General features: G+C 42.5%; 1 protein-coding gene across 7 annotated transcripts in view; it reads right to left on the bottom strand.

Annotated features, from left to right (window-relative positions):
• Positions 1-22,028, bottom strand: part of LOC148024831 (uncharacterized) — a 294,466-nt gene that overhangs the window by 48,938 nt on the left and 223,500 nt on the right. For 5 of the 7 annotated variants that reach the window (XM_087694490.1, XM_087694487.1, XM_087694486.1 and 2 more), the window contains 3 exons: positions 19,447-19,595; positions 18,677-18,754; positions 18,538-18,594 (listed from right to left, as the gene is read on the bottom strand). In XM_087694490.1, the coding sequence (XP_087550616.1) occupies positions 18,538-18,594; positions 18,677-18,754; positions 19,447-19,595 (284 nt within the window). Of the gene's footprint in view, positions 1-18,537; positions 18,595-18,676; positions 18,755-19,446; positions 19,596-22,028 lie in introns of those variants that run through there. The other 2 variants (XR_015693361.1, XM_087694488.1) reach the window with 1 other exon arrangement.

The raw sequence follows: 22,028 nt of genomic DNA, 5'->3' as shown, positions 1-22,028 counted from the left end.
ATAATCCTCATTGTACTACATATGAAGATGCCCTCATCTTCACGTCAGAAAACTTGTATGATACTCTTATCCAATTCACTAACCAATTCTCTTCATGTCCTGACCCCGCCTTTATTATCACTTGTAATTACCTTAGATTGCTTAGGATACTCCTTAGGCAAGATCCCACCCCGCAGGAGTGCGGCCTCCCAGTGCTCCATTTTGATCCTAATGCTATAGATAGTTACACGATGGCTCGGCTAATGATCCGAGCCACTCTATTGCCTTCATTTTGCTTAGCTCTACTAGAGGACATGAATGATAGCCGCTTCACCCGTTGCAATCATCCATTCCTCTCCACCACCACCCTTCAAGTCCGCCTAAACCTCAAGGGGTATCTCCAAAGCCGCCGATTCCTTAATAAATCTATTAAGCCCCCTTCTTCACCTCACTCCGATGACGAAGATTAAACTTTTGTCACAACTATGTAACTTTATTAATATTATTATTATTATTAAAAAAGGAAAAAAAAGGCAAAGGAAAAGAAAATGGAAAGGATATCACACGTCGCCACCGCAAGTTGCACATCCACCACAGCCACTGCACCTAGGGGTCCTCAAGTTAGGTGCGTCCGGTGGCCCTGGTCGGCCGGCTCCGTTCCTAACCCCCTAGCCTCATATTGATCCCACACTTCCCGCTTAGGGCACATCAAGGGCAGGACACATCCAGGGAGATAATACTCACCTGTCGTTAGACCTGTCACCCTAAGCTCCATCCCACTAGCATGTGCACAATGCACCACATGACAATGGCACATATCCACACGTAATGCACCTTTTTTTTCTTTCCAAGTACAACCGAAGGCCCCACCACCAGCTTCAGTGACCCATCATCCATGCAATGTGCTCCCCATCTTATGAAACATCCTACCATGCCAGCCCAACAAACCAAGGGGCGGGATGCACCAACCCCAATCGAAAAGTGAATGAAGAAGCTCATTTTGAATAGTGTATAAGAAGGTCACTACAGAGGGCCAGACGATGGATCTATCCAACACAATATTTAATTTCAATGATAGATCTGCCCACTAGCCTCTCTCCACAACCAGGGCTAGTTCAAACTCAAGGACCTTTCAGGTCCATAAATCCCTCCAAGACAAGGGATCATCTCCAACTCAAGGACCTTTCAGGTCCATAAATCCCTCCAAGACAAGAGATTATCTCCAATGCAAGGGCCTTTCAGTTCCAAAAATCCCTCCAATAGGTCCATAAATCCCTCCAAGTTAAGGGATCATCTCCAACTCAAGGGCCTTACAGTTCTATAATCTCTCCAACACACCTTCCAACACGACTCGTACACAAACTCAAAAAGCTATTCGGCTACTCTGGCAATAGAGTCCGACTCATCACCCAACAAGTGCCATGGGACTGGCACTCAACTAGGAGGGGGTAATGTTAACCCTTAAACGAACACGGCGGAAAATCCATAAAATCTAAAGTAGAAGAGAGGGCCAAGGCAAAAGCGGAATGAAGAACAAAGGCATGCCAAGAAAAATCGGGAAACACAAGAAGTGCGAAAAAGTCCTGAATCAAGGAGAGGTGCTCAAGAAAAAGTGCAAGTCAATACTTTTGTAAAAGAGTGTAAGGCCAACCATGATTTATTTTAAGAACACTGGGCTTTGGCCTGTGCAAATTGTAAATGTAGAGGGGCGGTAGGAAAGAAGTTAGGAAGATAGGAGAACAATGGAAAAAAAAGGGCCTAGGCTATGGCCGGCCATGTAAAAAAGGGATGACCGCCCAAATGGAATTTTGGGCTTTGTATATAAAGTTTAAAAGATGAATGAGAGCTCATTCTTTGGTGTGTGGCAGCAAAGTGGACTCTTCTTCTTCTCTCCTTCTCTTCTCTTTGCTTGCTTGTGTGTGCTTGAGGAAGGGAGTGTGAGAGTGTGAGGGAGTGTGTGAGGGTGAGGGATCAAGGAGGTGAAGCTCTCTGCCATCTCCTCTCTTCTTCTTCTCTCCTCTTCCCTTCTCTTCTCTTGTCTCATGTGAGGCTATGGAGGATGGAGCTTGGAGGTGGAGGTTTGAGGATACTTGAGCTTGCATCAAGAATCATGGAGCTATCGGAGTGCTTGAGAGAGGATGCAACTCAATCAGGCATCAAGGTAAGCTCACTACACTCGGAGAGAGGGATAGTGTGTCGGCTATGTGAGAGGTAGTCATTAGTACTCGCTTGAAATGCTTGAACAATAAGTGGTCCGTGGGTCTTGGCGATTGAGCTTGCACTCGCCTCTACAGCCGCTATATGAGAGCCTACGAGCATTGAGCATCTTTGGCATTTTCACTCAAGACATCTCAGATACAACTCTCTCTATGAGTTGTCGCGTCGACAGATGGTTGATGGCCTTCCATGCTTGAAGCTATTACAAGATATCTATAAAGCTTGTCAACTCGAGAAACAATCTGGATCCACCATATTTGCACATTGCATGTGGCAGTTTCCCTTGCTTGTTTAGCTTCGCTAGCTTGCTTTCTGCACATCTTTTTTGCCTCTCCATATATCTACCATATTTGCTTCATATACCACTAGCCTCTACCTTCGTCATTGACATCTAGTAGTGATATGGATAGCCTGTTTATTTTGTGAAAGCCTCTGGCTACTAGTCTCTCCTTTGTTACTTAATCGACTGCCATCTCTACTTTTTGAAGTGAACATTATTAAAACGATGCCTTAGCCTCTTTAGGGTGACCATGTGGACTCCCTTGGTAAGATAACTATCTCCTTTGTAGTCTTGGTAGGCCATTGGGCAGCCATTATGTACCCTTTGTTTGATGCCCTAGCTGCTTTGGATGGGGCACCTTGGGGTAAAAACACATAAAAATAGAAACACTCAAAACCTTGGTTTGGCCTTCATTTCTAGCTCAGTTTTTGGGCTTAAGGGGGGGGTATTGAGCTAACATAAGCATTATATGCTGAAATAACCTCTTAAACAACTCTAAAAATGCTTAATTAATGAAAACTCTAAAATGGTGCGTGGTTCGAGAGAGTTTTTAAATGGTGCGCTCTGTGTGATGCGAGGTCCCGAAACTTTCTATAAATAGGCATGTTGCCCTCCATTCAGCCCAATCTCGTTTTTGTAGGTTTTAGGCCCTAGCTTTGCTGCCCACACCCTATTTGCAGAGGACATCTCAGCCGAAGCTACCCGTTGTTGTCTAAATCCATTAGACGCCTATTTCCAACCTCCATTGTGTGGTCTACATCGATTTCTGCTGCGTTTGCTGATCAGCCACATCATCTACAGTTGGCAACCTGCTAAATTATTGCATTTGTGATTTGCGGCTGTTGTTCAAATTGCCACATCATCACATCTGTGTTTTTACTGCCATCAGCTTGCCATGTCATTATACTTGCGTTTTTGTTGCCGTTAGCTTGCCACATCATCATCAGCTTGCTATGTTTGCAGTTTTCTCTCTCCTTTCCTTGTCTAACACCTTGCACCACACTACTACTACGATTGTTGCTATCCGACATCTGGAGGCTGCCTTGCTGCGTTTAGGGATTCATTAGGAGTACGACACACTCTCCTGCTCAGCACCTATGCCTCTCATCGAGACAAGAGTTTAAGATACAATTTTCATTCCTGCATGGTTTGTTTGTTGCATGAGCATTGTATATTCAATATTTAGTCATTCATTCAAATTCCACTGTGTTCATTGTCTCTAAGCACCCTAACCCTAACTATGTTCTTTTAAGTTTATGCTTTGTCATATGCTTTCATTTATGTTTTTGCGTTAGGGTATTTCTTCATAGTGGCTTTCATGGCTAACCACAGAATATTGGCCTCTTTAAGATGGCACCACCAATCCCATCTATTTGAGGAGCTTGCTGGCGGTGCTTCAGTTTCCTTGCGTTGCTTTAACTGTCATCTAGTGTGACAACTAGAGTGATTGTACTAGCTGGTAAACCCATTATCACCTCGTGGACAAGACATGTTGGAGTTAACTTCCACACTATACCAGAAAACAGGTTGAGCTAGGCACTGTTCGCCTAGAGTTTGTGCCATTATCCCATAATTTTGTAGATATTTTGACCAAGGCGATGGGGTCAATGGGCCGACTCTTCTGTACCTGCTACCCAAGATTGGCTTGGGTAGACCTTCCCCTACTTCATATTGTTGAGGAGAGGGTGACTCTTTAGCTTTCCCTTCCACTTTGAGAGGGGGATAACTTTCTTCTCTTGATGGTGAAAGGGCTTTAATTACAATTTGATTCAGTCCCTTTACAATTTGATTCAAACATTATGTATATATTTTGCACTTTGTATCATCATCCACATCATTAGGATGGCCATGATTGTAAAAGAGTGCTTGGGTAAGTGAAAATTTTTCATGTGAGAACACTATCCAAGTGGCACCGTTGCATCGCATCTTGCATAAGCATGATCACTTGTATTGCCTCTTGCATGACTCTAGTGCATCAGCATTCAGTTCTTGTAAACTTCAATTGTGCACATTTATCCGTCTTCAATCTTTGGAGTAGTTGACTTTGAATCCACCATATTTGTGGCATCTTCCATGGTAGTCTCCCTTGCTTGCTTTGCTTACTTAGCTTGCTTAGTTTGTTCCCATCTATCTTTCTTGCCTCTACCACATGCTCCCCATAGCTTCACCATAGCACTTTTCCTCATCATCCACACCTAGTAGTGGTAGGGATAGCTTGTTTGTTTTGTGAAGGTCTTCGATCTAACCATCCCTTATCATTCTCCCTTTGGGACACGAATACTCAAAAGAATGAAAACCTATTACTCACTTAATGCTAAATCTGGAAAACAAAACAAAAAGCCCTTAAAAAAAAAAACCAAAATAGTCTACCGTGTTTCCATCTACCTTTAAAGGACTTAGTAGGCCATTGGGTAGGAGACATGCATCCTTTCCCTGACACTCTGGCCTCTCTGGGTGAACATTTGGGCTCCCTTGGTTAGATAATCATCGCCTCTATAGTCTTATAGGTCATTGGGCAGTCAATGTGCACCCTTTGCTCCATGCCTTGGTTGCTTTGGGGTGGTATGCCTTGGATTTAAAGAAGAGAAAAAGGGCTTGGGCTTATTTGAGGTCCCTCATGGTAGCACTTTTGGGCCGGAGAGGGGGTGTTGAGCTAAAATGGCATTAGTTTTTTTTTTAAACAATCCCAAAACATGCTTACTTAATGAAAATGACCAAACTTTATTAAAAGAAATGTGATCGTGAGAGTGTCTCTGTCCCACATGCAAACCCTAATTTGGGACGACCTAAACTTTCTATAAATATATAGGCTACCCTCCATTCAATTCAATCTCCTTTTTGTAGTTTGCAGGTGTTGAAGCTTCACCATCCACACCCCGTTTGTGGAGGATATCTCAACAGGAGCTATCCATCATCATCACCCATCATCTAGTACCTGCTTTCAAGCCATCTATCATTGTTCTTCGTGCTCCAACCTATCTACACCAGCTAGGAGCTATCACCCACTGCAAGTGGCTGCATACCAGCTTGAGTTTACTCTAGCCAACTGCCGCCCAGCCTCAAGCATGACTCAAACTGCTGTGATTTGAACATCTGCTGCCGCTTGATCCCCCCTGTGTTGCATTTTGGTGCCTTCTCATCATCTAGGACTACGTTTGCTGTTTTCAGCCTCCTCTTTGCCGTTTGACATTGATCTAGGCCTAGATTGTTGCGTTTGGTGTTGCCAAACACCTTTGGAGACTACCTTGCTCTGTTTTGCCATCCATTGGAGTATGACACACTCTCTAGCTCATTATCTCTGCCTTGGTCCTTGAGACACAAGAGTTCAAGGTTTGGTATTCATCATTGTATAGTGTATTTGTTGCATTGAACATCATATTCTATTTAGATTCATTCATTTCATGATTCATTGTGTTCATTATCTCTAAGTTACCCTAACCCTAACAGTGCTTTGTTATCAGCCTATGCTTCGTCATACAATTGTATTTGCATTTTTGTGTGAGGGCATTTTTATATATTAAATAGTAAACCGTAAGTCTTAAGAATGTATACTTAAACTCAATTTGTTGTTTTCAACTTCATGCCTTTAAGTTTCCAATTTACAAATTTCACCTTTAAGTATAGGTAAATGTTGATACCTTCAAATCTTTGCGGAGCTCTATAAAGATTAATAGTAGTTGACACTCGTGCCACTCTTACTCAAAGTGCTTGTGGGCGAGGGATTTAGGTGGTAGGCAAGGGCTTGGTCATTTGATGCCCTTTGACATTGACGGGGAGTTGTCTAAGTGGTTTGTAGACATATGTGAGTTGGGGCTCTAGTAGCTCCAATCCCATGCTTCATGATGATATCCCCTTGCCTAGGGATCCATCATTTGATGATGATGGTAGCTTCATCAATAAGGATGAGCACAAGAGTTGTTGAGAAACCACTTCTTCAGTTTACACACTTCATTTAGGTTTCACACTGATAGCCCCAAAAAGGGCAGGTGTCCACACTTTGGCCATATTTTCAGCGGGTGCCCACACAGTGGTGTGCCACCCTAGACAAATTATGCCTATAAATAGACAATCACTTCATTCATTCTTCTCTCTCTTCAGTCATTCTTCACCACCTTCTTTGGTTACCACCACCACTTCCCTTCTCTCACTAGCCCCTTCCATTGCCCTCACACTCCTTCAAGAGGACATTGTGGTTTGTGGCTTGCGGCTGCCTTCACCCTTCCACTTCTGCTTCAGGCGCCTTGTTCCATTATCAGACCTTGCATTTGGAGCATCTTCCACCTGGCGTCACCATCATTTGCTTGGTGTCAACACCCTTTTTCTTTCGGTTCCACCTTCACCTGCGTTTTTTAGTCTGGAGGCCTTTTCCTTATCTGGCGTCAAAATCTCCAGCTTAGCAGCATCCTAACCTTTGGTGACAATCTCCATCACCTAACCTCAATGATTTCATCACTTGTCTATCATAAGGGCTATTGGGACTTGCGGTTTTGCAGCTTGGCTCCTCCTCTATCACCTGGCCTCACTCGTCTGTCATAGAGGTCTGCTAGGACCTGCGTTTTTGTAGCGCGGCTCATCCTCCATCATTTGGTGTCATCATTATCCACCTGGCGCTAGCATCTGGGCTGCTCTCCCTCTGTTTGACAACTACGACACTTTGGGATTTGCATTTTGCTATCTAGGTCACTCCTCGACATCATAGGATTGCAGTTCGGGCGCTCCCTCGGTGATTACTTCAATAGCTCATTGCCCGGAGGACTGCATTTCACTCCCTTCATTGTGCAAATTCCCATAGGTGGTGCCACTTGATTTACACAGGATAGTGTAGTTACCTTTTGAGCTTCGGCTCCATTGTATCAACTTTTCTTCTCATAGCATGATTCAGTGCATCATCACATGTTCTTTTTGTGTTTCTGAGTTTCTCTTCTCTCCTAGTGTTTTCCGTACACACTTTGTGTTACTTCTCGCAAACCCTTCTGTCTCTCTACACTGCCTCTTATTTTGACATGGTATCAGAGCATACCGATTATTTTGACATGGTACCAGAGCGCAGGAGCTCAGAGAGCTAAGAACCCTCTTCATCAGAGAAGACAAAGACAAGTTGCGAGTTTGGCATCATCTACTGATTTCCCCCTTCATGTCCACTGCATCACCAAGAGACAAAGATATCCTTCTCTTCCACTCACACCCACCCACCCTTTTGCAAGCTAACACTCCGGTGCTATGACTTTTCCATAGGTAGATGGACAGACCACTGGGTGCTGCTCTTCTGGCATCATTGGAACCCCCACTGATGCTTGCCACCATGGACCTTTGCTCCCTACCTCGCCGGAGGGTATGCGTCTACTCCCAGGCTCTCACTGTGCCACCTCTCCATTCTTGGCCAATTTATTTTGCACCACCTTTCAGATTTTTATGTTTAAGACAGTAAGACACATCCGATGTACACTAAGCGCTTTCAAGCCCTAGGAGGATTGACTGGTACCACAACCTCCTTGCGACTACCACAATGTGATATGGAGGTTGCTTATTCTACTTCTAGGGTTTAAGGAATGCCGCCTTGACAATCTACGCTTCTGCAATTCACTCCATGGAGAGATAGTGATTGTTGGCTACCGTCCCCTCAGCAGTTCGCTCCTTTGAGAGACGGTGATTGTTTGACATCCTCCATTACTTTGGCTCCCTTTTCCGCTCCACTAAGAGATAGTGGTTGTTGCCCACCCTTGGCTCCAACTTGAGCCTCCCTTTTTTCCACCCTTGACTACTCAGGTTCACGAGGCCACCTCTAGGAGTTCTTCGCTACCCTCTCTCTCATAGAGGGGGATTCAGAGGGGGCTATACTCTCTTTGCCCTCAGAGGGGGATTCTACTTGTTCAGCTTCAGAGGGGGCCCTTGCACCTCCACCCTCAGGGGGGGCACCTCCTCATCACAAAGTTCATCACCTACCCTTTACTCTTTTGGGATGGCAGTCCTAGAGCAGTCATTTCTCCTCCTAATACCCAGGATCTTCAGAGACCGCCTAGATTGGGGCCTTGGACGTTCAGCCACGATTTGGTGATAAGGCCTTCAAATTCGTTCCAGCATGGAGTTACGGAGCTTGTGGCTTCTCTACCGAGGTGGAGTCGAGTTCTGTAGTTCATCCCATCTATTGTTCCTTACTACAAGTTACCTTTTAGGTGGAAATCTTGGATCTCCGGGATCCTCTTCTTCTCCATCGTATCTCTCTTCACTCCTCTTTCTTCATCCCTTTTTGGACCTAAGAGGGGGTGTTGAGAAACCACTTCTTCAATTTACACACTTCGTTTAGGATTTCGCACTAATAGCCCCAAAAATGACTGGTGTCCACATTTTGGCCACTTTTTCAGTGGGCGCACACATAGTGGTGCACCACCCTAGACAGCTCATGCCTATAAATAGGCAATCACTTCATTCATTCTTCTCTCTCTTCAACACCACCACTTTCCTTCTCCCACTAGCCCCTTCCACTGCCTTCACACTTCTTCAAGAGGACATTGCGGTTCATGGCTTCCTTCACCCTTCCTCTTTTGCTTCAGGCACCCTGTTCCAGCATTAGGCCTTCCGTTTGGAGAATCTCTCACATGCTGTCACCATCATCTACTTGGCATCAGTACCCTTCTCCTTCAAGCTCCACCTTTACCTGTGTTTTTCAGTCTGGAGGCCTTCTACTTGCATGGCCTCAACATCTCCAACTTGGTGTCAACATCCTAGCCTATGGCGACAATCTCCATCACAGAGACTACTGGGACCTACGTTTTTGCAAGCCGGCTCATCCCCCATCATCTGGCATCATCATTATCCACTTGGCATCAGCATCTAGGGTGCTCTCTCTGTGTTTGACAGCTCCGACACTTTGAAATTTGCATTTTGCTGCCCATGTCGCACCCTGGCATCAGAGGACTCCGGTTCGCTCCCTTGACAATTGGTGATCATCTTCCACATCTCCAATGGTATCAAAGGACTGCAGTCCGCTCCCTTGACAATTTTCTTTTACCTCCAGTGATTACTTCGATAGCTCACTGCCTAGAGGACTGCGTTTCACTCCCTTCACTGTGCAAATTCCCATAGGTGCTGCCACTTGATTTAGATAGGATAGTGCAATTACCTTCTGAGCTTCGGCTCCATTGTATCAACTTTTCTTCTCGTAGCATAATTGAGTGCATCATCATCGTGTTCTTTTTGTGTTTCTGAGTTTCTCTTCTCTCCTAGTGTTTTCCGTACACACTTTGTGGTTGCAACCTCCACTTCTCTTTTCTCTATCCACTCCTAGCTATGTAAGCTGAAGCACAAGTTGTGCATGCAGCCGCCAACATATGTGATAGAGATTTTGGCTTGTGACTTCATGCATTCATCTTATATACTCTAATGGCATTGCTATTTTGACTTTAACATAAGCTCTAGGAAGTATGCAAAAGTATAAATTGGCTACTTGGGCATTACAAATTCCAGTGGAAAAGGATCAAAAAGCATGTATTGCCGCAAAACCATCTCCTAGATCTCTTGCAAGAAACAATTATCATGCATAATACGCATATGATCCAACCAACTCCAAGTTTCCAAATGTTGAGTAGAATGGAAAATACAGCCATGAGCAAATGGGCACAACCAAGACCATAGATCTTGTTTTATAACCATTGATGCAAATTTATTTCAATCATGACGTTCAGGTGCATCCATAATGCAATGTCTCAAGGTGGAATGAGGGCTCCACAGAGAGGTTGAAATCCCCCATTGGTAAACTAGTCTTGCCAAGAGAAATATACGATTGTAAATCAACTATCTCCATAAATCATGACAATGAGAAATACTATTTGGTGCATAAATACCAACCAACCACAAAATCTCACCCTCAAATGTGATTTCAACCATAGGAAATTTGCCACATATATCCCTTTTAACCAAGACATGGTAATATTTCTCATGCACAATCATCAAAACACTAGAATACTATCGTGTTGAGATTTCTACATAAAAAAACTTGAAACCATGACAATGAATTGTCCTCCCAACTTCTTTATGAATTTTATGCTCCAATGGCATAGAGAATATCCCAAGCGTTATCATGCAAATCCTTTGTTATTGATGAATTTCTTTGTAGATGATTTATCCTTTCAAAGTGCATAAGTACGAAAGGCATCTTGAGGACCCATTGGAGTTCCTACATGTGCAATATCATGGCTTCTCGATTTTTTGTTATGTACATCTATCCAACAAGGTTCCATATTAAATGATGACAAAAGAGGTCGTTTGTCCTTTTCCATGTCTCACTCAACAGGAAGAGCATCCATGCTCAAAGCCAAGCTAGAACTATTATGTTGTATGCTAGAATCATTATTCAATTCAATGCAACCTTCTTGCTTATTAGGGCATATAAAATGACCTAGTCTTCCACAAGAGCCAATGACCAACAAATGCTCTCCATTTGAGTCGAAATCTCAAAGGATACATGCCTGTAGAATTAATGCCCAACCAATTAGGCCGCTTTTGTACTTTGTCCCAAAGTATACACAATCAATTTTTGTTAGCTACCCAAAGACTTAAGAGGGACTAAATTCTTTCCAATAGTAGCTATGGCATCTTTTGATAGTGGCTGGGAAATCTTTAACCTCCATCCAAACGAGACATTCTTTTTTCCAAAGAAAAGTAAAAATTCTATTAATGCTCCTCGTGATAGTATCCTAAGGCAAAAAGCAAAATACAAAGTAGCCCTGTAAGGGACTTCCATATCAAGAAATACTTAACAATAGGAAGTCTATTACAAAGCTTGAATGAATAGCCAGTTGGGAGGTCTATAATACTAGACCATGTGGGTTTGGAAAAGAAGGAAAGTGCCAGAATTCCATATCTTGAGAAAAGCATCTTTCCTACTCATAATCTCTCGACTACCTTGTATCCTCTCCCATCTCTAGTGGAGACTATGCACAATTTTTGTCCAAATCCTAGAGAGGGTCTCTGCAATAGATATGTCCAAAAAACCAATAACTTGTCTACATTTGGCTCTCCATACCCAAGCAATAATGCTAGCTATGAGCTCCCATCTGTGACAATGCCCACGAGTCCACACTATCTATGAGAAATCTAGTATGCTAGTCCTGCTCACAAGCTGCCTTGAAATAAGATAAGCATGACACCCTTGTATATCCTCATATGCACAAGTTGGGCCTCTATTTGTGACCCAAGCAATGGTCCCCCACATAGCAATCATAGAGTCAGCAGTGCCATGGAACACCATCCTAAGGGATCTCCTCTAGACCTCTCGAGCCCTTGGGCAATCTCGTATGCAGTGCCTTCGAGTCTCCTCATGCTCCCCACACCTAGTGCAAGGGACAGAGTCTACCATAGCCAAGCAACACCACTAAGAGGACCCTCCTACCTTGGGGGAGATTCTCTTCATAGGTAGCTTTTGTAGTGGGGGGGAGTGGTTTGCCTTTCTTGAGCTGCTGGTTCATATACATAGACAAAGACTTCTAGGTATCAGGGGGGCTAGAGACATAATGGAGAGCATTAGGGAGGTGGTACCCCCTAAATGGAGGATTAATACAATGCATAGAAATAGGAAACTGTTGGAACAGCCCCCCCATACACTGAAATATCGTCCATGGTGCGAATCCATCGTGAATTGCTTCCCTGTGTTGTGAAACATTTCCTGTCCTGTTTTGCACAAGAAACGCCACGTGGCATGCCACTTACCCGGTCGACTCCTGCTCCTGTGTCTCATTTTTCTTTTGCTTGCTCCTTTCACTCTAGCTGACATGCTCCCGCTTGCAACTACCAATGCCATCACCTCCTCTTCTCTCTTCCTTCTTCTCCAACTTCCCACTTCCCTCTTCCTTCTTCCTCTACTTCCCTCTTCTCCTCTTCTCTTCTTCCTTCTCCCTTCTCTCCTTTCCCCTTCTCTATTCTAAGTTCTCAATTTCTCCCTCACTCTTGAGCCTTCTCCCTTCTCTCAAGTCTCTTTGCAGCAGCTAGCCCTTTAGGCTTTTCTTCAGCCATTTTAATTTCAGTTTTTAGCCTCATCTTCCCGCCTCGGTCGTTGTGTTGGTGGTCAAGGAAGAAGGAAAGTAAATGCTGACCACCCATTAAGTGGTGGAGGATCTCGACTATGGGCTTGCAAGCTTTTCCCATACAAGCGAACTACTGGAGCAAACAAGGTTATCCATTGAACCAAGCATTTTTATTTCAATTTTTTATTGATTTCAATTTTTCAAAGTTACTTAAATATTAGAATATGGAATACCAATTGCTGTGTGTTTTGTCTTATGCATAATTAGGTCTGAGCTCATCTCCTACATGAGCCAACTTCAAAGGTACAGTTTTGTCCTAATGTGACCTTGGAAAAGCAAAGGGAGCTTCGTGACCGTGTATTAGGTCAACAAGCTTATCTTGCATCTAGACCACAAGGTGTTATAGTTAACCTTGCAACTTTTGTGCCACCATCCCCATCAGATGTTGTCTAGAGGAGGATCAATATCACGAAGTACTACCTCCACACCTATTGCAAGCATTGCATTGGCCATGGTATCAACAGAGCCACATGTTGCACATAGACAAAGCACACTTGATGCTAGTTGGGATTCCAAGAAAAGGAAGAGGTGGATATATCAGTGGCACGTTTTTTCTATCATGACCACATTCAGTTTCATGTGGTCAGATCAGAGTATTTTAAATTGATATGCAAGAAGATTGATAATATGACCCTTTGTATGTACCTCCATTATTAGAGACCTTACACACCACTTTGCTCGACAAGCAAAAGTGCCTTATTGAGCAAGCAACAATGACTAGAAAGAGCTTGTGGGCTACAAATGGCACCAAATGATAAGGCATATGAGGAGATAAGCCATTTAGTTGTGACTAGGTGAAACTCCTATAGCTCACCCATGCATGTAGTTGCATTTGTTGTGGATCCTGAGTTTCAAGGCAAGGATCAGGAGAATGACACCAAGGTTATGAATGCATGGAGACTTATATTGTCTCATCTAGTGCTTGATCATGGCACTAGAAGAAAGATTAGAGACCAACTTTCATGTTATAGGACCTTTCGGGGTTCTTTTGGTTGTGGGGATGCAGAGGAGGATTGTTGTAAAATTGGGGCAGCTTTGTGGTGGGAGGACTATGGTTTGGATGGTCCTGAGTTCCAGCAGCTAGCCATCCATATTTTGAGTCAGTCAGTTAGCTCCTCTTGTTTGGAGCAATTGTGGAGCAGAGGGTAAACGATCTAGTATTTGTTAGTACTAATTTGAGGATGTTATGTAATAGTATGACAACAAAGCCTGATCCATTCATAGAGTGAAAGATGCTGCAAGAAGAGGAGACACATGCTGATGTTGAGGGAGATGCAATAATTCATGGTACACATGATGATGAGGCTAGCACTTTAGGAGGAGCTAGAGCAGCCTCAGATCATGATGATGATCTTTGATTTAATTTGCTTATCATGAGTCTCATGATACATGTACACTGTATATGATATTATGATCATTGATGACAATGTGACACTTGAGCCATTGTGCCATGCTGACATTATATTTGTACTTGCAGTCTTGCAATTGCCCTTTGGGCTCTTTTGTCTTGCCGCATTTTGCTTCAGTCTAGAGATTAGACTTCATATTTGTAGTCTTTTTTAGGGCAATGAGCATGTGCTTTCAGAGATTAGACTTCATATTTGTAATCTTTTAAGTTTTTTGGCAATGGGCATGTTCTTTTAGCTTAGACTTTAAAGTTTAGTTCATTGTTCATTGTTTTATGGCATATGTATTATGCGTTTTATAATTGACTAGCTTGACTCTTGAGCCTTGTAAGTTGTAATTCAATTTGTAATGACTAGTTTTAGAATGATGCATGATATCTTTAAAGTTAAAACTTAAAATGATTTGTCCTTGTGGATTATATACCTTGGTTTTAATATTCCACATGGATTATTAGTGAAATATTAAAAAAATTTCATGAATTTTAATTTTTTAAATGTTGTTCCCATTCCCACGTCCCTGTTCCCCGTTCCCGTCCCCCATTTCATGTTTCTATGATACAATGACTTATCAGACATGGATTGGGCTCTTTACTAGCGGAGAGATCCTTCTTGCAGTGATAGCCACCTATGAGAGAGAGTGTTTACTTTCTCAATGGAGATGGATGGCAGATTTACACAAGAGGGTCTAGATAAGTCATAGTTCATAGAATGCTCTCAAAGGAGGATTAGGCTTGTGGCTCATTGTGACAAGACTTGGTATCTAGACCCAAACCTTCACAGTTGTATGGTAGATGGATGGAGATATTGGACATACATGGGGAGACTGCTACAAAGACTTAAGTAGGATCCTGGGGAGTGGGTATGGAGAGATCCATTTCTTTCACTATATCACTAGGTTGGGGAGGAGAATACAGATGAGTAGGATTAGAGTAGTGTTAGTTGCAACTAAGCATTGGACTCCCTTTCCTTGCAAAATTTTGGAGGAGATTGGAGGAAAGCTTCAGACTAAATGGGACATTCTTGCTTAAGCAATTGTTGAAAATCAGCCATAGGCCACCAAGGAACAACATAGACCAACCGCTTATCAAAAGAATTGAGGGAGCTTGCTCAAGAGTATGTCACGGTTATGAGGTGATTTTGGCATGACTCCATAAAAACCTCAAGGACCCCCAAAGATTTCCTCCACTCAATCCTCTTGCAAAATGACTTGTAGCAACTGGCAAATCCAACAGAGCATGGGGATTCTAGCAGTGAAAAACAAATAAACACCTTGTTCATGGAAAGAAGAAAAGGAGTGTGAAACCTTCTTTGCGTCTACATGTGTATCAAGAACATCCTGTTTATCAAAGCCTAGAAGATTATGTTGGTTATGTTCCACATATTCTCCAAGCAGAGTATTTGTGAATTCCAGTAAATGTTCTCAATCCAATTCCTATGAGTCATCAAACTGACTGGCAGCTTGAGCATAAGATCACATCTAGGCGTGTGCGAAGATGAGCCATCAACACCACACATATGATCATCCACGGCATGCTTGCGTTTAACTATTGGCTCCAAATCCATACATGACACCATCTCTTCCTCTTCCGAGTCTGGACCTAAAGCTTCCACAGCTTGGTCAATAAAAGACATGTTCAGGTCTGACATCAATCCGTCAATCTGCCCAAGCCTGTTTGTCTGTTGCACTACTGTCCGTGAGACAATCAGCATGTTTGTTCTGTAGATTACACTGGCTGGTCTCAACATGCAGCCATTCTGCCACCACTGGTCTCAATTGCTATCTCTCTCTCAGGTCTGCAGCTGTGTTTTCAACTCTCTCTCAGGTCTGCACTACCCATGCAGGTTTGCAGCCACGACATCAACTCAAGTCAGCTCATCTGAAGATCATGAAGGTGTCCAGGTCATACAGGCTCCAGGGTCATGTAGATCTGCCCTCAGTCTGCTGCCCTCAGTCTGCTCGTCTGAAGGTCATGCAGGGTTTGCAGGTCATGCAGGAACCAGCTCATGCAGATCTGCCCTCAGTCTGCTTGTCTGAAGATCACGCAAGGAGTGCAGGTCAGGACTCGGCAACAACCAGCACCATTGGGCTCTTTGATGACTGACAGCTTCTTGGTATGGCTGAAATACATGGATGTGCATCTATCTTATGGGATTTAGTACTCTATTGGCCAGCTCCACACATCCACATACCATCTCCCAATGGAGACAGCTAGATACCTCCAGAGAGAGCGCACTCCAATGGTAACCCTATGCCAGCTTTCCGCGGAGGAGATAGAGTCAGAGGACCATTGCATTGGCATTGCCTGACATATCAGAAGATTCGAGATAGCTACAATAGTCTCTTCACTAAAGGGACTTCCTTTTCCCACTTGGTGAAGGGTGATGGGCCACCACCAACTTGGACTCTACCTACTTGCGTTGTGCAGACACTGATTCCTAACTATCCCTGTGGCAGTTGAGCTTACACAAGAGGCCCACACAGAGAGCCCTCATAAACTTCTTCTGCCCCATAGGGGCTGTTGTCTGATACCAACCATACTCCAGTGCCACCGACTGCAATTCCTCCTCTAGACCTAGCGACACACCCCTGCCCTAGGGGGTACTCTTGGATAGAGCCACAGAGATTGATACAATCTATCCCCCATGGCCCAGAAGTCGAGATGTAGGATGCTACCATGGATGCATCCAAGCCATCATTATGTGCTTTTGAGGACTACCACCTTGTCATCTTAGTGAGGAGGACATATTCACCATGCTTCAGCAACCCATGAGGTCCATACTCAGATGACATATAGTTCCTTGCATGAGCCAGTTGTTGCTCACAAGTCTTGTTCCCCCTTGGCTTCATCATACTCTCTCACGAGATTTTTGTACATGTACCCGGTTACTGCCTATCATGATTGTAGATCTAGAATAGTCTAGTGTGGTTTTATCAGTTTCAGCATTTTAGGAAACTTTTTTTTTTTTTTTTGTTTCTTTTATCCTCTCTCTCTCTCTCTCTCTCTCTCTCTCTCTCTCCTCATGAAGAACTTTAAATTAAATGCAAGTATTTACATTAGGCCTTCTAGCTCAAGGCTGGATTGGTCTCTTTAACAGAGGAGACATTCTTATTGCAATGGTCAACACTAGTGGAGAGAGAGTATTCACCTTTTCATTGCAGGAGGATGGTCGGCCTGGGAAGTTAGAGTTCACAAGATGCTCTTGACAAAGGATTAGACTGGTGGCCCATTGTGACAAGAGTTGTGACTTAAGACTTGAACCAGAGACATACATGATGGATAGTTTGAGTTACTTGGCCTATCCAAGTAGACCTCTTTGGAAATTATAGTGAAACCCAAGGGAGTGGGTTTGGAGAGATCCCTTCATAGAGAGACTCCGAGATGTGTACTTTCTCGGATACACTACCAGATTGGGGAGGGCTGACTTCAAGAGGAGATTGGATGCTAGTTTCAAACGCAGAAAGATTTTACTCTTTCTATTGTCACTAGCACACATAAGCTTAGCAATTGGCACTTGTATTGGTTATGGTCGGGGCTCTAGTCACCTATGCTAGATGTGGAGACCCGGAAGAGACATAAAGACCTTGTATATGTGATTGGACCATGGCTCAAGAGGTTTGGAGGAGAGCCATGAGGATGGTATTTGATGGCACAACAGAGACTATGATAGCGACACGGGACTATTGCCACGGGTCACCGTAGAGGCCCAACCTGTGGTTATGAGCATGTCCAGGGGAGACATTCCTATCTCATCTCTAGTCAGCTCTTGAGTAGAATTGCTACACCAGATTTTTCGCAGTCAGAGTGGATCAACTAGCATCGTCACAAACTGAAGCTAATAGCTAGCATAAATGCTTGGTTTATTTGGACTGGCAGATATAGCCATGATATGGATTTACTGGATATAACGAGTGCACAGACTTTCTCTAGGATTTGGATATAGATTGTCAATGGTGTCTGCAGGAAAGGTTCTAGCGTGATGCAACAATTGAGAAAAAGACCTGCTTTTTCTCAAGATTTGAGATTTAGGCACTTTCTTGCATTGTCAGTCACACATAGTTTTGCATTATAGACCTCCTGACCAGTTATCGAGCCTTGTAATAGGCTTCCTTTTTTGTTTTATATTTCTTATTTATTTTGAAGTGTGTTTATTTTTAAAGGAAAAAAAACAAAACAGAAAACCAAAAGTAAATCTGCAATGCAGACTACTTCTAGAGGTCTCAGTGGCAATTGTTGTAAATAGGTTGCATACGTTCCATTTAGAGTCCAACGCAATTGCTGCTTGCATGTGTCTTACAAAAACACATCCTAGTTAAAGATTCTCAAGACTACTTGAGGTCTCAAGCTGAAGGGACCAAACTTGGAGTTTAGTAAGTTTTTTGAGTTAAGCAGACATAGCCTGGAACCTTTTGCTAAACCAAACATCTCTTTCAAATTACAAAGGTCAGTGTTTGAGAGCATATTGAGCTTCTCAGCCTGCAAACTTTAAAATTTGATTCTTTTACAACCCTATGCAATGCAACTTCAAGTTGAAAGAGAGTTTAGTGGCAGGCTTGTTTCAGGAAACAGAGCCTTACCGTCCGAGTTGGTAATCCAGACAAAGCACCAAGAGAGAGGACTACAATTAGATGAACCTGCAAAAATTATACTGTAAGACAACCTGATTTCAAATCAATCCAACTACCCAAGCCATTAAACCAGATATGTTCCACTCACAGTTATAAGTACAACAATAAAAGCAAGAAGTGGCCATCCCCCGAGGAAAGCTTCTCTAAAACCTGCTGAAGCACCTACCTGTGAAATGTGCATTGGAAATTGGTAAATCTTACAGTTACTGTAATCACAGTTGTGTGTTGTAGATGTAATATGTTGGAAAAGCAGAATTTTTCGAATTTTGCATTTGACGAAACAATCATGCATAATTTAGTGTAGCTTTGGAAAATAAAGAAAATAAGACAGAGTCTCAATTTGAGATTTTTTGATAATATTTATATTGGTTTCTCAAGGGGGGGAGAGACAGATTGGAAGTGTACATTGTAGAGGAAAAATAGACCCTCTTTACTTCTAGCTAGGCCAAGGAGATCCATGTGATCCAGGGATAAGGTCCAAAAAGGTCAAAACTTTCAATAATTCTTGACCTCATGGAGAATCCGAGGAAATGAGAAAAAATGGGTATGAAAAGTTAGACAAACTTTGGAGAGGTCCTTAATTGATGGTGTCCCACATTTATTTGCATTTTTCTTGGCACTCATTGAAAAATTGCACAAATTCTTTTCCAATTACTTATAATTTTACAGTATTTCTCCCACTCCTAAATGCAGAGGACAAGGACTTAAAATCTCCACAACTTGGAAGTGCAGACAGGAGGTTAGAGGATAGCTGAACAAGAGGTTAGCATTTTTAATCTCATTCAAAGGATGGATTTTCCAGTCAATATTCAAACAATATACTGCACATAAAACATACTCTATACATCAATAGCTTACCACTGAAAAGTAGAGAAGCATCAAGGAAGCTCCAAGATTTTGAGATCCTGCAAATACTTGAATCTGTTGATTTTGAGAGCCTTTGTGAACTTGAGCGGCCACTGCTGAGAAGCAGGATGCAATAAGAGCAGTGATGGCAAGTCCACTTCCTGCTGACAGAAGAATGCTTTCTTGATTAAATATACTGCAAGTTATCTTTAACCATGATTGAAGACTTTATGGATTTTCTGTGATGAGCTATTGCCATTACCTGCAGTAGTCAGCAAGTAAAATCATCACTCACATACGTGCTCTATCCTATGATGCTGTTGTTTGATCAGATCCTTCATATTTCTTTAACATACTAGAGTTCCAAGTGCTAGAATCAAGTAAGAACACTGAAAAGTGCAAATAATATCAGTTCAAGAATGCTTACTGCCATGTTCAAGTATGGTCAAAAGGAATTGGAAAAGCACCCTTACAGGTGTTCCTGGATGGGAGCCCATAAACTGGTCACTATTAAGCTCACTGTTGAGCAATGGCTTTGCATGTTGTGAGTCCAAAAGTGACAAAGTCATGAGGAGCACTACCTAGGCCTCCTAGTGCAGCAATATCTAGTCCAGCAGTAGGTGTCAGATTCTCCAACAAAGAGGAATCCGAATATTTCTCCATAGTAAAACAAAGAGTTACTCAGGCAGGAATCCACAGCCGTTATTGAGAGTCTTAAGGCTATAATCAAATTGGCTGACACCCCTACTATAGATTTATGTTAGAATACAATTTAAGACAAACTTGCATTGAGGCACCAAGCAAATGCTACAATATCAATGAAGGGACAGTGAAACCAGCCTTCCACTTTGGATACGGTGGTAAATAACCTGATTAAGTACTAATTACAGCAAGCATAAAACTCACGGAAACTGAAAATGCACACTTTACCACTTTAATCTTGGACATTGGACACCCTATTGGCCCCAAAACTAGCGCCTCTTGCAGTATTTCTTTATCTTATATTGCAAATGGAAGGAGTACAACTGAGATCCTTTGATTTCCTCCACTAATCCAAGTGCTTATTGCTGTCAAAACTGACCAGCAAGCGTCCAAACCAATTTGCCCCTTGGTTTGCTTGGGGATTGGCCTTCATCTTGCTCCTTGAAAGACAAATTCAGCCCCAAATCTGATATTGGCTAGCTGTCCTCTTGAATCTCCATGAAATTCCCCAATTTCAGCTGCTGGAATTGAAGTCTTAGGCTCTCAATTTTAAGCACGCATCCCAAGGCGACAATCAAAACCCTAATTTCTACTGCAAATTAAGGTTTACACCAAAGATTGACTGAAATCTCTTCCTCTGATGGCTCAAACTATTGGAAAATGCTGAGATAACTTGAGAGATGGCTGGCGGATGAGATAGAATGCTGTATGGAGAGAAAATTCAGAGTTTCAGAAATGCTGAAAAACTGCTGTTGCCTTGCTCAAACAACCACCATGGAAACTATCACTTACAGCTTAGGATCACCAAAAAGACTGCTGTCCCCTCCTGTATGTTGTCATTTGCACCAGAAGGACCTTGGGCAACTGTCACCTGCTCTTGGAAGGCTCCAAATTGCTGTCACATGTTGTAGGACCGATCCTTGGTTGTTGCAAATCACATCAACAACCTCTCCTTGCTCTCTAACAGCCTTCTCTCTGACAATGATTGGAATTGATTTTTACTAGCCCTTAAAACGTTTTTCTCACCTGTATGGGCAATTTTTGCCAAGTGGCAGCCTTCTTAACCCATTTTCCAACATTATTCAACTTAATAAATCAAATTTTAAAATATTAATTCGAAACTTTAATTTAATAATTACTCTAGTGCTCAAAAAATTAATTTCACCAGCCGATAATTAAATTGGCTAGGCCAATTTGTTTTGCAAGTATCCTCAAGTAGTTATTGACCCTTAGACTAGCATTAATTAATTTATTAATACCTAGTCTTGAATGTTACCACTGACATTAGTGGCCAATAAATTGGTCTAGGTCAAAATTTGACATTGAGTATCACCTAATACCTGTCAAACATAACTTATTACAACTTTTGCCTTTGACACCCACTGCATCCTCAAGGTCCTTAGCCAAAATTTGACACCCACTGCATCCTCAGGATCCTTGGCTTGTTACCATGAAATAACTACCATGTGCATCACATGTACTAAAACACCTTGTACATTTGATTAATAACTTAATTAAATTTTATCGGCAAGATTAAAGCATCTTAAAATTTCACGTCCCCGTCACAGACAATCAACAAAGTATTTAGGATGGGCAAAGGGATAGTCAATAGATTAGGCTTCTATTCGTAAAAATAGGAATTTCTTCAAAGATTTCCATGCTAAGGCTTATAGAACTCAACTCCAATCAGGAATAGACCTAGCTGTATCATCGCAAACTCCATATTACTTCTCATAAGGCTGCTCTTCTAACTTGATTACGAGATGATAATAGCCTGCTTACTATCCATTTAACAACACAGAAAATAAATCGTGAAAAGGCTTATTCGGCCTACAGCATGCCCTTGATCTTATCCAAGCTCAAAACTTCTTTCTATAGACTTAGATAGGTTG

Source organism: Lygodium microphyllum, chromosome 15 (assembly GCF_053477565.2).
Source record: "Lygodium microphyllum isolate KBCC chromosome 15, Lygodium_microphyllum_v1.1.10, whole genome shotgun sequence".
Taxonomy (NCBI): Eukaryota; Viridiplantae; Streptophyta; class Polypodiopsida; order Schizaeales; family Lygodiaceae; genus Lygodium; species Lygodium microphyllum.
Note: the sequence above shows the minus strand (reverse complement) of the source record. Positions and strands in the feature narration are given on the sequence as shown.